Source organism: Cebidichthys violaceus, unplaced genomic scaffold (assembly GCF_023349555.1).
Source record: "Cebidichthys violaceus isolate CVI_PGR_0920_01 unplaced genomic scaffold, fCebVio1.0.p SCAF_45, whole genome shotgun sequence".
Lineage (NCBI taxonomy): Eukaryota > Metazoa > Chordata > Actinopteri > Perciformes > Stichaeidae > Cebidichthys > Cebidichthys violaceus.
In genome coordinates, this window is record NW_027176650.1 from 663,264 (window position 1) to 680,897 (window position 17,634).

A 17,634-nucleotide genomic window follows, 5' to 3' on the forward strand; every position below is an offset into this window, starting at 1 on the left:
TTACAGCTTTAGAGTTTGGATGTTTTGTTTTCTCACATTAAGGTTCATTAAAATTCACGAGGCAATAATTTCAAAACAACCGTTTCAGTGATGTAACATTAGTTTTGTGCAGAAAACTAATGTTTGCCTTTTCATCAGCTGTGTCTGAGACCTTTCTCTTTCTTCTTATATATATATATATATATATATATATATATATATATATATATATTTATTATATAACTTTATGTATTTATTATATAAAGAACGTCTGCTATGCCTGGTGTTTTCTCCCGGCTTGTTTTTGATGTATTATAATAATAATAATAACTTTATTCATAGCACCTTTGACAGACAAAGCAGACAAATCAAGACAATAATAAAAGAACAGGAAGCTCAGCAGTGAATGAACAAACCACGACACCAAAATAAAATAAAACATTAGAGGAAACGGAAAAAAGTCAATATGATAAAAATAAAATAAATAAATAAAATAATTTAGTAAAATCAACAAATAAAAATAAAACAGTAACAACCACAAGTCCATGTTGACTTATTATAATCTATGTCCCGAACTTAAATATTGTTAAACATTTAGTTTAACCAAACAAACCGCCATATTCTACCAAACTTAACCAAGTTTTGCTTTTGCTTGTCGTCTTGAGGAGAGAACTAACAAAACATGAATTCAGACTTTAAACAAATCTGCATCATCATGTCGTTATTTCTGTTAAATCATGTTATTGAGTCTTCATACAGCTGTAGTGAACCAGTGAACACTCCTGAGACGTCCACATCAATACTAAACACAAGTACTGGTTATTTCTTTCATTGGTTGATGGAGGAAATAAATGGCTTAGTTGATAACGGTTTCCATGGAGATAAGCCACTCCTCCTCTCCAGCGCATCGAGAGCGGCTGAAGCGAACGATCCCGTCTGTTTACTGCAGACGTACTGATTCATTATTAACAGTTGTAAATGTGGTGATTTCATCTCACACAGAGAAATGGAAGCTGGTTCTTTTCTTACAACAGTAAAAAGTTTCGGAGCTGAAATATTGTTGAATAATATAGTTTTCTTTCAACAGGGATGTGATCAGAACGTCTAAAAGGTGCATTAAGATTTAATGTAACTGATGAGAAATCTATGAAGAAAAGATGGAAGCTGATTTAGTTCTTGACATGATGAGAAGAAGAAGAAGTTTTATCGGATATAAACTGTCCTAAAACAAAAGGTGAATGGCTTGTGTTGTTTTCTTCTTAAATGTGAACCTGTGAGGGAATAAAACACTCAGAACAAGAAGAACCTCTGAAGAGAAACGCGACTCAAAGGACTTCTCTGTGTTTCATGAACTCAGGTTTTAAAGCGACACTAACAAAGTGCTCCGCTGTCACCGTGTGACGCTCTGAACCGGTGGGATTAGCAGAATATCCTAATCTGCTCTCTTTCACTTTGAGAAAATGGTATTACATAATGACAATTCCAACTTAGTGGAGCGCTAAAGAGGCTAAAATATGAGACAGAATGAACCAAAAAGAGCCGTTCGTGTTTCATCTGTCAGAGAACAAGCTGTTGGATTCTTTCACCTCATGAGTTTATTAATCGTCTCTCATCTTTAGAGGACATTTTATTAAACAAAGAAGAGAAAACATCACAGATTCTCAGAAAAAGGTCGAGTTGTAAAGGAAAAGAAGGATTATTATCAGGGATTTTAATAATCAGCAGCTCTTAGTGAAACAAGTAGAAGCTTCATATATTATTGTTCAATTCTGTAGAGGAGAAATAATCTGTAAAGGAACACTGTCAGTGTTCTTTTATTATTCATTCATTAACAAACTATTTTATTTTGGTTTCCAAGAATCAAAATAAAATAAATCAGTTTGATTCTTAAATTATACTCCATCGTTTGGAGGGGTTGTAGTTTTTTCAATGTTGTTTGTTGTTTCAATCAACCGTATTAAAAAGTTTTTACGTTCTGAAAATGAACAGTTTTAGCTTTTCTGCTGTTCTGTTGCTTAAAACATTAAAACTACTCGTCTACTGAACTTCATATTAACTTTACATGAATGCTTTAAATTACTTTGTTTTAACGACACACAGGTGTGTTTTAGCGACAGACAGGTGTGTTTTAACGACACACAGGTGTGTTTTAGTGACAGACAGGTGTGTTTTAGTGACACAGGTGTGTTTTAGCGACACACAGGTGTGTTTTAATGACACACAGGTGTGTTTTAACGACACACAGGTGTGTTTTAGTGACACAGGTGTGTTTTAGTGACACAGGTGTGTTTTAGCGACACACAGGTGTGTTTTAGCGACACACAGGTGTGTTTTAGTCACACGGGTGTGTTTTAACGACACACAGGTGTGTTTTAGTGACACAGGTGTGTTTTAGCGACACACAGGTGTGTTTTAACGACACACAGGTGTGTTTTAGCGACAGACAAGTGTGTTTTAACGACACACAGGTGTGATTTAGTGACAGACAGGTGTGTTTTAGTGACAGACAGGTGTGTTTTAGTGACAGGTGTGCAGAGTGAAACCCAATAAGGGGAGAGATGAAGAACCTCTGGTGGAGAGACAGGAGACCAACGAAGACTCATTTTTCTATAAATTGAAAACGTTATTTTTTTGCAGACATTTACTTGATTCTGATTTTACTGCCTCATGTTTGAGGATTGTTGATAATAAAAGATTATTGAGGCTGAGACGTGAAGTTTCAATAAGTTGATCAAACAATGAGGGTAACTTCATATTAGATGTTTCATTAATACATCTGACAATCTGAAAATAATATAAACTTACTTTCTGTTGTGAAAAATAATTTTACTCAAGTAATGTACTACAGTTTTGAGGTACTTGTACTTTACATTTGTTTTGTAAACACAGATTTAAGTCTTCAAGCAGAGTTTGTAAGATTTGATGCTTTTCAGATCTTAAAGTCTCTTTATGTTTGTTTTAAAAAAAGAATCTCAACTTTTTTAAATTATAATAATTGTGTTTTAAGTGTTTTTTCATTGTATTTATTCATAATTATTTTCATAATTTTAAACAACTTGATTTAAGTTAAAAACTAAAATATTGTGTCTGCAACAACAGATGTTTTCATACAGTTCTTTTGATACTTAAAGTACATTTATCTGATGATATTTCCACAGTTGTACTTCATTAGTTGTATTACAGTGTGGTACTGAAGTACATCTGAATAATAATCATTAAACAGGAAATGGAAGTTTTTCATTTGATCCGTGATTTCTTCTTCTGTTCTGATAAATGTGAGAATAATAACTGACTGTGATTCAGTGTGTAGGGAGGTGCTGCCCTCTGCTGGTGTTTTATATTAAACAACCAGACTGACCATCATCATCCTCATGCTGGGAATCATGAGGAAGCAACGGGACCACATGTTCTGTGATGTTTCCACTGTGTTTAATATCATTCATATAAAAGGGTCTTTATGTTGGTGCATGATGGGAGAAATGATCATGAGCCTTTACTAAAACATCTAAATCCATGTTTTATTACATTTTGTTTAACATGCAGTTAAACAAAATGTTTGAGTGATTGAATTACAAATACAAAGTGAAATGTTTTGTCTCTATTCGTCTTTACTTTAATGTAAAAGTCATGTAACTCTGAATTATAATTAAACTGATGAAAGATGATTACAAACAAATCAAAATGATTTCGCATCAATATAAGTGGTTCATTTATTGTTTTAATTAAAACCTCTTGCACCCGAGATCACCCACCGGGGGGGCGGACGCGTTCATCCAAACATTCATCCACTCATAACGTGCACTCATCTGTAAGGAATATAATGACGTCATAGCTGCTCAAACTGCAGCTCCTCCTACAAAGTCATCTCAGCTGTTTGTACAAACTCCAAACACAACATGTGACAAAGCTACGTCTAATACCAAGAACCACGATCCACACAGCGCCCCCTAGGCAGACCCACTCGACACATTTATGACAATAACTCTTTGAAAATTCATTCCATGCTAACAGCCGTTAGCTCAAAAGATCGGTAGCAACCAGACGGTCGCAGCCATATTCATCACATCCTGTGACGACACAGCCTCGCAGAGTTACGTACAAAACAAAGCCATCATCATAATCCGCATTATCGATCACATCATAAAGCAGCTCCTTACTTTGAGATGTTCTGCAGCAGAAGATGAATGAATCCGTTCATGTTTACTGTCTATGTTCGCAGTAGGCGGTCCTCTGTTTGAGTGACAGGTCCCGGGTCATCGTGAGCTGCTAGCGGAAGGGGCGGGGTTAAACGTCTCAGCAAATCAGATTTTAGAAGTTTGACGGTCGGGTAGTTTTTTTATTCTGATTGGCTAACGATTCTGTCAATCAAAGTCAGTTAGGTTGTCTCACCAGAGCAGGATGTGACGTGTCTATGGAAGGTTCATTGGGTCAAATCGGCCCTTCACTCAGTCTGTAAGGCAAGGCAAGGCAAGTTTATTTGTAGAGCACATTTCAACAACAAGGCAATTCAAAGTGCTTCACATAAAACCATTAAAAGCATCAAAACATAATGCAAAAGAAAAGGAGATTTAAAAACAATTAAAACAGTCATTAAAACACTAAAAAGCTAAAAACAGAATAATAGTTGCAGTGCAGATTAAAAAATAAAGTACAGTAGTAAAATGCAGAAATTGATTAATATCCTTGAATGTGATTCAATCAAAGGCAGCAAACAGAGAAGTCTTCAGTCTGGATCTAAAGGAGCTGAGGGTCTCTGCAGACCTCCAGCTTTCTGGGACTTTGTTCCAGATATGTGGAGCAGAAGAACTGAACGCTGCTTCTCCATGTTTAGTTCTGACTCTGAGAACAGGAAGTAGACCGGTCCCAGACCACCTAACGGGTCGGGATGGTTCATAAGGTAGCAGCAGATCAGAGATGTATTTTGGCCCTAAACCATTCAGTGCTTTATAAACCAACAGCAGGATTTTAAAGTCAATTCTTTGTTGGACAGGAAGCCAGTGAAGACCTCAGAACTGGAGTGATGTGATCCACTTTCTTGGTCTTCGTGAGGACTCGAGCTGCAGCGTTCTGAATCAGCTGCAGCTTTCTGACTGACTTTTTACAGAGAGGCCCTGGAAGAGAAAACATAAACAGTCTCAGAGAGGATCCAGGCTCTCAAAATGATGCCAAACTGCTGCACATGATAGATTGAACACTATTAGTGATAAAAGAAGTGAAATATATAATTATATACTATATAAAATTACAATGGAACAGCTGGAACAAGATTACATTTTGGTTGACCTCGTTTGACCTCTCCGTACTAGATCAAGATGTACTAGATAAAGCTTCACTTTATCAAAGTAAGAATGTGTTTAGAGACCCTCAACATATAGTTCTATGATCTGGGAGAGCTGGAAAGCTCGGATCTACATGATTTCTAATAAAGAAATATCCTGAAATTGCTTTTCTTTTCAGTCGAAAATTTAAATTTTCAATTTGTGCTGTGTGCCATCTTAATGTACTCTTAACCAGTAACATATATACTGATATTTACACATATCAACACAATTCACAACTGTAAGGGCTATTTTAATACCAAAAGTATTAAAATAGCCCTTACAGTTGCAACGCTACACTCATTATCGTATGGGTATGCTATTTTCGAGCTGAGGGCCTAAAAATAGGTCTAGGGTCTAGGTTAAATCATTTTTGTTTTTAAATGTCATTTTAATGCTTTTCTTGTATTAAATAACTTTGAAACTGCATTTTAAACCTGAAACATCCAGACTGAAACAAAAACTGAGACAAAAACTGGATTTGAACCTTAATTTATTTTATTATTTTCATCATGAGAAACATAATCAAGGACCCAAAATAGGAAAACAAAATATCTTTGAACAAACAGAAAAGAGAAATAAAAAATAAAGAGGCTCCAGGGTGAGTATATTCCTCTCTATAGGAAACACCTGCTCAGGTGTGACGGAGGCTTTGAGGTATTATAACTACACAGGGAGGAAAACATTCTGTAATGCCCATTCCTAATATTCCAGACTATATTTATATGTTTAGTATCTATGTAACCCTTCCAAAATACACAGGAAATATCTATGTAGGAAAACAGACAGTACAAAAAAACAATATCTCTGTATAAACATTAAAACCTTCAATATATATATATATATATTTGTATATCAGTATATTCTTTATATATTCTTTTGGTCTGTAGTAAAGAGTAGATGACAACACTCACCCAACACACTGTTTTGGGGGGGGGGTACAAAACATGACAATTAAGTTCATACCAAAGATTTCAGGAATCATCTGTTGCTCACGTTTGATTTCTGGTGAATCAAAAGGAGAATATTTAAATCATTTCTGTGTGGTTTGAGAAATATTTTATATCAACATCTGAGCTTCAAAAATAAAGCATCTTAAAAACAGTTTTAGCACATAGATCGATAGTTTGTTAAAGGAAAGTCACATTTATGAAACTTGACCATCACAAAATACAAGAGGGTCACTTTGTCCTCAACACAAAAGACAAAAGTGTCTTTGAGTCATTAGTTATGAAACGTTGAGACAACAGAAGGCCGAGACGTTCAGGAGATCTGAAAACTGAAAAAGTGGAAACTGAACATTTAACATTTTAAGAAATGAGAGAGACAATCAAAAGAATATCATCTCATACAATTATCAGTTTTTAACAATTGGCATTAAAACAACAACTGAAACTGTTATTATATATTATATATAGATATATATATATACTGTATATCAGTGAGTTTATCATCATCTACATTCATCATTCAGTGTGTTGTTTGTTAAACGCTGCCATTGAAATACAACACTCAGTTTCCCAGAATGCACCTGTGAAAACACCTGTAACCACTCTGCTTTTTGGTGTGAACAACAAACACTGTGTTTAATATACAGATAAATACTCATAACTACATTCATTTTCTGTTACAGTCTGATACTGTTATTTATTATTTACGAGTATTAAGAAAAAACTCATAATTGTGTTCATATTTACAGCATGATACAAATGAAAATGATAATAGTTTTAGTAATTAGCTACAAAGTGTTTGTGTGTAAAGTTGTGATGCAGAAACAATATTTTAGAAGAGTTGATAAAGTTTTGAAAGAAGAGATTTGAGATCTTTCAGAAGTTGTGTTTTAGCAATCACAAAAAAAACTGGATCTTCTGCACAAAAGAAACTAGAAATTATTTCTCACTTACAAACGATATCGTGTGAACAAAATCCTATCCGCATACCAAAGAGATCTTTTCTCACACATTAGATAATGAGATAATATCTTGATTGTGTCAGCTGTTCTTCTGACGTTTGGATCGTATGAAAACTTAATTTCTACCTTATTGAAACGTGTCGAGATTAAAAGACAAAGTTTGTCTCCGACAGAGAGAGACGAATATTAAACATGACGCAACGATCGAACACTGAAACAAACACTGAAAATCAATTATTATTCATTTCACGCTTTCTCTTCCAGCCTCGTACATGTCAACAAATTGTCAGAGGTCCACCAGGGGCCACTAGGGTCCACTAGGGTCCACCAGGGTCCACCAGGGGCCCCAAACACAAACTCAAAGTGTTGACTCCTCTCTGAACTGTTGTTGCAGCACGTTTTGATGATTTTAACAAAAACCTTTTGAGGGAAAATTTGCAAATGTGGTTCAAATAAGAAGTTGTTTTTTTGGGGGGACATTTTGAGAGAGTTTATCTTAAAGTTATGTTTTCTTTGTACTTTCCATAAACATCATAAATATACTACTTACTTCAGCTTAAAACAAAAAACAGAGCAGATGCTGACTGACCAATAGCAGAGCAGCGAGTCATGAGGAGCAGGTATGCACATGTGGACAGGTGCATTGTGGGAACAACACCTGCACAGAGTCTGGGAGGGGGAGTTGGGCAGTGAGCGAGGCGTCAGCGGTTCTAAAGTGCCTTTGTATCGTACACTGGTGGAGGGGCGGGGCCAGAGGTCAAAAGTGGGAGGAGTCACAGCCACAACGTCCGCTGACAAAACCGGGGACATTGTAAAGACGTGAGACGGGTTTTATGGATTAATCCGCCGCTGAAAATAGTCCCCAACAAAGTCATTATTTCCTCCTGTGTGTTTGATAAAACCTACTTGTGTGTTTTTAAAGCTTGACGTCTTCAGATTGTAAAGAGTAAAAGTGAGTTTTTATCTGAGTGGTCGTCCACCAACCGGTCAAAGTCAGAGAGGATGATCTCAACCCTTCAGGACTGTGGAGGAGAAGTGAAGGAGGGTCGCTGGTGGATCAGGAGGAGTGTTGTTGTGTATACATATATATTCATATATTTATATGTGTGTGTCCTCACAGCGGCCCGTGCTGGGCCTCGTACTTGGCCAGGACGTTCTTGGTGCGTCCGAGCTCTTTCCTCAGCTCAGCCACCTCGTGCCTCAGAGCCGAGTTCTCCTTCTCCAGGAAGGAGGCACGGATGGCGATCTGGTTCTCCTTCAGCCGCCGGGCGTCCCGGGACCTCTTGGCCGCCACGTTGTTCTTCCTGCGCCTGGCCCAGTATTTGTCATCCTGCTCAAAGGACACGAAGGGAGGAGAGAGGAGACGTGAAAAAAGAGCAGGATACTTCAGGGTCCCACGTAGTTTTGGCTCTTATGATCAAGTTTTACTAGAATCCAGTAAGACCACAACAAAGAAAACTCAGTTTTATACATCATTTGTAAAATCGGTGCTTTAGATAAGTGGTGCAAAGGTTGGATTAATTTAACTCTTTCTGAGTTATGTGAGAATATTACTATAAATCTCATGTCCGAGCACAGACCTGCAGTCAGGATGGGGTTAACTTAGCTTAGCATAAAGACTGGAAGCAGGGGTAAACCTCTAAAGCTCCCTGATGAACACGCTTCTGAGACTTTTTTCTGTTTTGATTGAAACAATGAGACTTTCTGCCCTCTAGTGGTCAAACATCGCTAACTGCAGCTTTAATATGACTTATATCGAGGAGTTTTGCAGCCACACACACACACACACACACACACACACACACACACACACATGCACTTCTGTATTTGAACAAATTAAAAGCCGAATCCTCTCTCCGCTTTCTCCTTAAGCCTCTTAACCAGGAGGAGAGGACCAATAGGAGAGCAGAACCAAACAAAAGACTCCCAGCATGCCGTGCTGGTTTAATAATCACCACTAATGGGTCAATCTGTCTGCTCCATAGATATAAAGATATATATATATATATATATATATATATACATTTATATATACATTTATATATATATATATATATATATATATATATAGATATATATATATATATACATTTATATATATATATATTTGATTTTCTCACCAGAAGCATCTGAATTGTTTTAATTTTTCAAGTTTGCAACACAGTTCCTGGACTAAGTCAAGATCTGAAGCTCTAAAATAACATTCAGAAGAGGACTCTAAAGATCGGGTCAGAACCAGCTCCAACTTACCTTCAGGTCCTCCGGGATGAAGATCTTGCGAGCCTTCTTGATCATCGGCTGCGGTTTCAGCTCCTCGGCGGAGAACTTGCGTTTGCGCGGGTCGAACATCTCCTGGCCCGGAACGCTGGACAGAGCCAGGTCGGCCGGGTCGGGCTCGTACCCGACGGGAACCTGGATGGAGTCTGGGTCGATGGGGCTGGGAGTGTTTCTGGAGTTCGGGAGGCCTGGAGGGAGAGAAATCAGGGTCTTTAAAGGGTCTATTAATATGTCTTTAAAAAGGCACTAAACAAAGTGATCACCCTGCAATGATCAGAACCGACAAGCTTCGGTTTGTTCTTAATAATAAAAATACAAATAAATAATCAGAGAACTGCCTCTGAGGCTGCAATGACAAGCTGCAGCCAGCAGGAGGCGATAAAGCAAAAGTTAAACAGTTTTATCTCAATCTTCTGACTTTAAACTTTCTCTTCTGACCACGTCTGATCATTCTGATGAAACATTTTTATTTCTGTTTACTAATTTGATTTGATCCATGTTTTCTGTGGGTCTTCCACACATTTGGCCCCCAAGAGGATTCAGATTTAAAAAAGTATAAACAATAAATATTTTTACAAAGTCAACATTTTTTGTTTTTCCTCTCCAGCTGGTCTTGCAGAGGTCAGGTGCAGGTGTGTGTGTGTATGTGTGTACGTGTCTGTACGTCTATCTTTGTGGGGACTAATAGTTATTCACCTTCTAGTGAGGACATTTTAGTTGGTCCTCAATTTGAACATTAAAGCTGCAGGAAAAAAAGAAAGCGACGGTCGGCGAGGACAAACACAAATTAGCACATCCTACGTTTCTACACATTTATTTATGACTATTATTATTATTATTATTATTATTATTATTATGCGCTTTAGACAGAACCATGCTAGAAGTTTCCCCCTGCTTTCAGTTTTTATGCTAAGCTAGGCTAATTACCTCACGGTGCAATTTATTTTTCTCTGATCCTTGCTTGTTCTTTTGTGAAAGTTTTACCTCTTTAGGCCTCAACAATCTATTTCCTTAGATGTAGGTAAATAAAAGTAAAAGTACAACATTTAGTATTTTTGATGGTTTCCTGACTTCAGATTGTTGAAATGATTTTTAGGACGGTGGCAAAAATAAATATTGTGGATCCTTGTAGACCAGCTGCTCTAATCAAACAACAAAGGGATCTGTATCTGTTAATATGGGTCATCAGTGATCAATAATTAGTATTGGTGAACTAAAAGTTAAATTTGCTGCATTTTTTATTTTGTGCTGATCCGATCCATGACTTTTATGATCCGTTGCATCTTCATTGGAAATAGACCAGAAACGTCACTTCAGAGGCCTGAACGTTTCACCATCACGCTCCTTACAGGTCGGACGTGACCCTTAAATTAAAGTGTGGACATGAGGAGGTTCTCCAGAGGACGTTTGTGCTCTTTGTTCTTCATCATGTGGTGAACTCTGGGTCACCCTGGTGGCTCCTGCCCCCTTATCTGCTGGACGGTCACAGGGCCATGTGGGAATACAAAAATGCCAGATTATGGCCATAGATTACGCTGCTATATTTAGACACGAGAGCAGCAGATTACTGCTTCACTGTGAGGCTGTGCAGAGAGCCGAGGCCGGTGATGGAGGACCTTTAATGAATCTCAGTCAGTGGAAGAGACAAAATGGGCTGAAATATCCGGAGTGCGTTAATGTGAGTTTAAGGTCTTTGTAGAGATTGTTAAATATGTCAACGAGGAGATTTTTAGTCTGGAGTCTTTTTAAATCTCTTCAGACATTTTAAGATGAAGTTTAACTGTTTCAAAGAAAGTGTCGCTTTTAAAAAGTTTCATTTTCATAAATTCTGGAGAAAGAGCAAACAAATATGTATCAGTCATCAGTATGTTTAAATATTTCTGGATGGATCTTTAACAAAAACCCAGTTTTACCTTTAAAAACACATCAATTGAACTCCTGCATGTGTGTGTGTGTGTGTGTGTGTGTGTGTGTGTGTGTGGGGGGGGGGGGGGGGGGGGGGGGGGTTATTAGTTGATGTGAATGTAAACAGAGAGAGTTGGAAACTTGTTGTGTGTGTTGATGGGAGGGACGGTTGCCGCCCACTGGCCCACTTCTGCAGAGAACACTGTGTTCATAAAACATTGATCTCGTGCAGGGACACACACACACACACCTACACACACACACACACACACACACAGCAGCAGGTCACATGTCCTCGCACGCTGTGAGAGGACGGCTTGTTTTCTTCCTCTATGAACACGAGGAACTTGAGGCGAGTAAAAGAGTTTTCATTGTCACACACACACAGACACACACACACACACACACACACACACACACACACACCTGAGGTGTTGAATGTGACACCTCTCATTCGTGGCGTCGGCATGTTTCCAGCGTTGTGACTCACAGAGTGAGAGATCAGATCTGAAGTAAACTAAACACACCTGAGCTTGTCTCCGCTCTAAGGTGAAGGGCTTTAACTATTTTGGTGATGATGGCGTGCAAAGAGTTCCACGAGGAGCAAAGCTTTTACTGATCTGGACTGTAGACCTCCTGAGGTCATCGGTCCACGTCCCACTACACCACTACCTACTGTTTGGTTTGTCCATTCTGGGCTACTGTAGAAACATGGTGGCCGGCTCCGTATGCAGATCATACACTCATACACACCATCTTGTTATTTATCAACCAGCGAACAGGAAGTGACCATATGTGGACTGAGGAGGAGTGACGTAGAGACGCCGTATACGTCTCTGGTAGAGACCTGTCAATCACCGTGTAGCCCCGCCCCTAAAGCATCCCCTGTTTTATGGTGTGTTTGACTCTAAATGGAGCATAATGTACTAAATGAACATCATGCTGTATTGAAGAAGACTGGAAACTAGAGATTGAGACCATAAACTCATGTTTACAATGTTTACTGAGGGACTAAATCAAGAGAGAAGTAGAGTCATTTTAGACTAGACTTCTATACAACCAGAGGAGTCGCCCCCTGGTGGACACTAGAGAGAATGCAGCTTTAACACGTGAAGCATTGACGTCACTAGATAGTTCCATACATCCCCTTAAATGCTACACATCTTCCTTCAAATGTTGGCTTCACACAAGCAGCCGTACAACATCTTTGTCTGCGTTAAACGGGAAAGTTGTATCATTTCAATCAGGAACTATCTGATCAGACAGGAAGTGAAAAGTCAACAAACTAGCCCAGACATTTAATGTCAGCTTTCAGTACTTGAAAGTTTCCGTACACATATTGTGTTCAGTATCGGAAAAAAAAGCATATTGTGTAACTTGAATCAATCAATATTTGGTCTACTGGAGTCAGGCTTTAACATACACAAGATGTTTAAGTTCTAGATTGTAGACTTGACCTCAGTAGCTTGAGAGATGTTTAGCCTCAGCTGAAAGCATCTTGTACCTGACGGGCAGATTAAAGCTGAACTCAGGTGAACTCGTTCCTTCTCCTCGGCTGTAAAATCAAACAGTTCACTGTGTGAGATATTTTCACACTCAGCCGATTGATTCTTCCTCTGCAGCCTGTTCTCTGCTCATCCATCACTGTTAGAACAGACTTCCTTCCTCCTCCTGCTGCTACAACTCATCACCAGAGAGATGGACCGCTTCTCCTTTGGTCGCAAAGAGGAGAACTAGTTGTTCACAGAAGCTCTCTGAAGCTTCTTCTACTGACGAGTGAGAAACGAAGGCTTGACTTCAGTTTGACTGAATTGCTTTTCAAGAGGTGATGCTTGAAGGGAAACAATGTTTTAGTTCTAGACATCTATTGGCTTCCATTCATATTTGTATGGTGTGAAAGTCTTGTGAAAGTCAATTAATCAATGCATTGATTGGACAGGTAAACACTGGAAAAGCTCTTAAACTCTTAAATCTTTGGGTTTAAGACTCTTTCACTGTTTCTTGATATGTTATAGAGCAGTGTAATCCATCACAGTGAACATTACATCTGCATAAAAGTATAGGTAATCCTCAATAGCTGGAATCCCATGTGAGGTTCCTCAAGGATCCATCCTAGGTCCTGTTGTTTTCTCCCTACACATGGTTCATCTTCACTGCTGTGATGACGCAGTAATTAAAACACTTCAAACATGTTTAGATGAACTCCCTACACGATATAGTTGGTATTTATGTTTCAGCCTGAGTCTGGTGTTGTGCTCTTTTATGATAATTCTGTGCAATTTATCATTTTGTATTTCTTGCACGGTTCCTCGAGGATCCATCCTTGGTCCTGTTTTGTTCTCGTTCTACGCTGATGACGCTTTGCTTTATCTAAACCACCAGGCTGATTTAAAGACTCTAAAGGACTCTCTGAATAACAGGTGGTAACTTTGACAGAACCAACCAATAGTTTGTAACATACAGAAATGAAACACCCTGTGTAAAATAGGGCAGCATGGTTTAGAAAACAAGGTAAAACTTGCAAAAAGATCACCTTCAACTGAGGTTAAACATGAAAATCAATAAAATAAAATTTCAACATGAGGTATAATTTGTGTATTTCGGTGTTACCTGCTCTCGCCGGGCTGCCGTGCAGGCAGTTCAGAGAGACGACGCTGGTGTGTATGGAGGTGGAGGCGTGGTTACTGAGGTCCATCACCGTGGATGTCGGCGTGGGCGGGGCTTGGGACATGACGGGCGGCTGCCGCGGAGCAGCGTGCGGTTGGTGCTGGCCGTGTTGGTGGTGGGGGTGGTGCTGCGAGGCGCTGGAGGAGATGCCGTTCTCGGACAGGAACTCCTCCAGGTCCATGTACTCCAGCTGGAAGGAGTCTCCATCGTAGGGCAGCGTCTTGTCCCACAGCGTCGGGCCCAGGAAGGCCGACTGGGGGACGCTGTGATCCTCCTCCAGGTTCTTCTCCTTCTCCTGATCCTTGCTGAAAGCTGCACAGGACGACAGAGGGAAGGAATCAGAAACTTCTGTTCTATATTTGATTTTTCTTACAGGCACCCTGTTGAGTTGCGGACCACTTGTGGCTCTATGGATGTATTGATTATTTGAGTATTGTTGAGCATTGTATGCTCATTCATCACAGCTATCATTAAGGTTTGTTTAGCGCTACACGTTCACACAACGCGGTGTTTAGAGTTTATACAAATATTAGGTTCAGTAAACCAATGAACCACCAATGAATGTTGGTGGTTCGAGCCGGCCCGAGCCGTTTAGCCTTCAGTTCACCAGGCAAGAACACGTTCTCATTGACAAACAATATATGAACAAACATATGTACAAAAAACTAAGTTTAAATGCAGTTTGTCTTGAAGGACGAGTTCGTCCTAAACCACCGATCGACAGCTGGCGGCTGCAATACGTCTCAAGCAAACTATCTTTAAGGGTTAGTAGCTTCAACAACAGTTACCATGAGATTCATACCTATGCGTCTCATGAAAATTATGAAATTTGGGCCACAGTTGATTCTTCTATGGCAGTGAAAACCCCAAACAGGAGGGATTATGGGTAAAAAGAGAGATGTTACAAAGGCAATGTGTTAACCGTAGAACGTATTAAACCAGAGGGTTCTGAAGAGCTGTTGTGAAGCTCAGAGTGGGCATCTCTGGTTGTTCTCCAACTTGTCTGGGACGACTGTTTGACTCTAGATGGACCATAATGTACTAAATGAACATCATGATGTATTGAAGAAGACTGTAAACTAGAGATTGAGACCATAAACTCATGTTTACAATGTTTACTGAGGGAATAAATCAAGAGAGAAGTAGAGTCATTTTAGACTAGACTTCTATACAACCACAGGAGTCGCCCCCTGGTGGACACTAGAGAGAATGCAGCTTTAACACTTTAAGAACCGGAGGTTGTCTCCTGGTGATGACAGTCTAACTCTAGAAATGGTCAAATTGGACTCACTTCTTGGAGCCGGCCTCCGGTGGTCATTTGAGGAACTGCAGGAACTGCTTGGCGTTAATCAATATGTTTAACTGACAAACATCTTTGTTTAGATTATTATTATTGTCAGACGGAGAACGTGACCTCAGCTTCACATTCACAGAGACAACAGCAGAGCCTTCTATGCCTCCTCAGATCCTCCGTGGTTCCTTATTGACAACGTGTCCTCGAACACAACGCTGACTTCTGTCCTCAGCGACAGACGGATCTTTCCCACAGGAATCAATGAGGTCCAGGCCGACTGTCTCCACAGACCAGGAGAGTTGGTGACACTTTTACATACAGACTTCTGCTTACGAACAAACGACCAAAGAAACCCACAGTCTTGAGTTCATAAGCTACGTTTGCTCTGAGCTCTTCATGTACTAAGATATCTGAATCATAAAACGTCCTGAATTTGGATATTAGATCAATTGAAAACATGCAGTTTTGTTTGTGATTAGTCATCAATTTGATGACGTTTGCATATTTCTGAGATCTGATCTGCAGCTCTGACTGACCCTCTAGACATCAAACATCACTGATCATCTGAATACATAGTGAATTATCTTTAGAATTATTACTTTATGACATTTTACAAGCAGCGTGTTTCTGTTGTGTCTCACAGAACCTTGATATTAAAAAGTTTCAGCTGTCTGCAGCCTCAAACACCTTTTCACATCAATGTTTCAGTGAAGACCTGAAGCTGCAGATCAACGCGGACACACACACACACACATACATACATACACACACACACACACACACACACACACACACACACACACACACACATTGATGTCTCCTCCGGACTTCACCTTCATGATGCAGCGGCAGCTTCATCGGGTTCTCCAGCAGAGACTTCAGGACTCCGTGCGTCGCTGCGGACACGAAACCGGGATTGAGCGGGACGGGGTGTCGGGACATCTCCATCACGCGTCCTCGTGTCCACCCAAAAAAACACACACACACACACACACACACACACACACACACACACACACACACACACACACGCACACACACCGGGCAATAAAGCAGAATGTATGTGGAATAAAAAGAGAGAGAGTGGATGAGCTGCTGTCCTCTCAGACTACATGAGACAGAATGAAATCAAGAGAGCGGGAAAAAACATGAATCAGCGCGCGACTTGTTGCGGTGCATGCGGCGGTGCGTGGCCGGGTTCAGCGGACAGACACCGATCACTGATCACCGAGCCATGTGTGAGACCGGAGGACTGCTGACGTCAAACCGCGAGCCAGACAAGCTCCTCCTCCTTTCTCTCTCTCTGTCTCTCTCTGTCTCTCTCTCGCTCTCTCTCTCTGTGTGTCTCTCTCTCTCTCTCGCTCTCTCTCTCTCTCTCTCTCTCTCTCTCTCTCTGTCTCTCTCTCTCTCTCTCTCTCTGTAAACTGTTCATCTCATTAGCAGTAAACACAATTAAGACTATTAAATAATCTGTCATTTAAGAGAAAATAAAAACAAGAAAAGATAGAATAAAATCAATTTTAATAAAAGTCTTTAGCCTTGATTTAAAAGAAGTGAGAGCTGCAGATGACCTGCAGTTTAGAGTTTAGACTCTGGGGACAGAAAAGTAGACCTGATCCAGACCTGAACCAGACCTGATCCAGACCTGATCCAGACCACCTGAGAGGTCTGGATGGTTCTTGATGTAGCAGAAGATCACAAATGTATTTTGAACCCTTCCTGCAGGATCCTCTATTATTATATTTAAACTAAACTCTATTATGAGAACCATTAAGAGGACGGACAGAAGACAGAAGACATGTCCTCAGTGTCCTCCATCAACACTGGACAAATATGCAAACTTTTAGTTTCATGCCATGTTTGTGTCTTTGTTTGTGTCTTTGTTTGTTTGTGTCTTTGTTTGTTTGTGTCTTTGTTTGTGTCTTTGTTTGTTTGTTTGTGTCTTTGTTTGTTTGTGTCTTTCTAGAAACCTGTGTTGAAGTGAAGGACCGGTTGTGATTGTTGTGATGAACAGAGAGTCAAACTGTCTCTATAATAATAATATATTATTATTAATATGATATTATATTATGATATATTATATATTATGATATATAATATATAATATAATATATATTATTATATTATATTATGATATATAATATATTATATATTATTATGATCCTCCACATCATACCGGACACTTTTCAGGTTTTTGTGATTCTGGGATGAAATATGACTTTAAAGTATTTTAATTAAAATATAACGAGTCAGAAAACATGAGAAGCGTTTATGTCTGTTGA

At 39.4% G+C, this 17,634-nt stretch overlaps 1 protein-coding gene across 2 annotated transcripts; it reads right to left on the minus strand.

Annotated features, from left to right (window-relative positions):
• Positions 1 to 5,777: 5,777 nt before the first annotated feature.
• LOC137886706 (hepatic leukemia factor-like) lies at positions 5,778 to 16,572 on the minus strand. Of its 2 annotated transcripts, none has more exons than XM_068729278.1 (4): positions 16,186 to 16,572; positions 14,002 to 14,370; positions 9,460 to 9,674; positions 5,778 to 8,539 (listed from the first exon to the last, which is right to left on the minus strand). In XM_068729278.1, the coding sequence occupies exons 1-4, from the start codon at positions 16,298 to 16,300 to the stop codon at positions 8,324 to 8,326; spliced, it is 915 nt and encodes a 304-aa protein (XP_068585379.1). In that variant the 5' UTR covers positions 16,301 to 16,572; the 3' UTR covers positions 5,778 to 8,323. The 2 variants fall into 2 exon arrangements, with proteins under 2 accessions (XP_068585379.1, XP_068585377.1); XM_068729276.1 differs by having other exon boundaries at positions 5,778 to 8,542.
• Between the last annotated feature and the right edge of the window lie 1,062 nt (positions 16,573 to 17,634).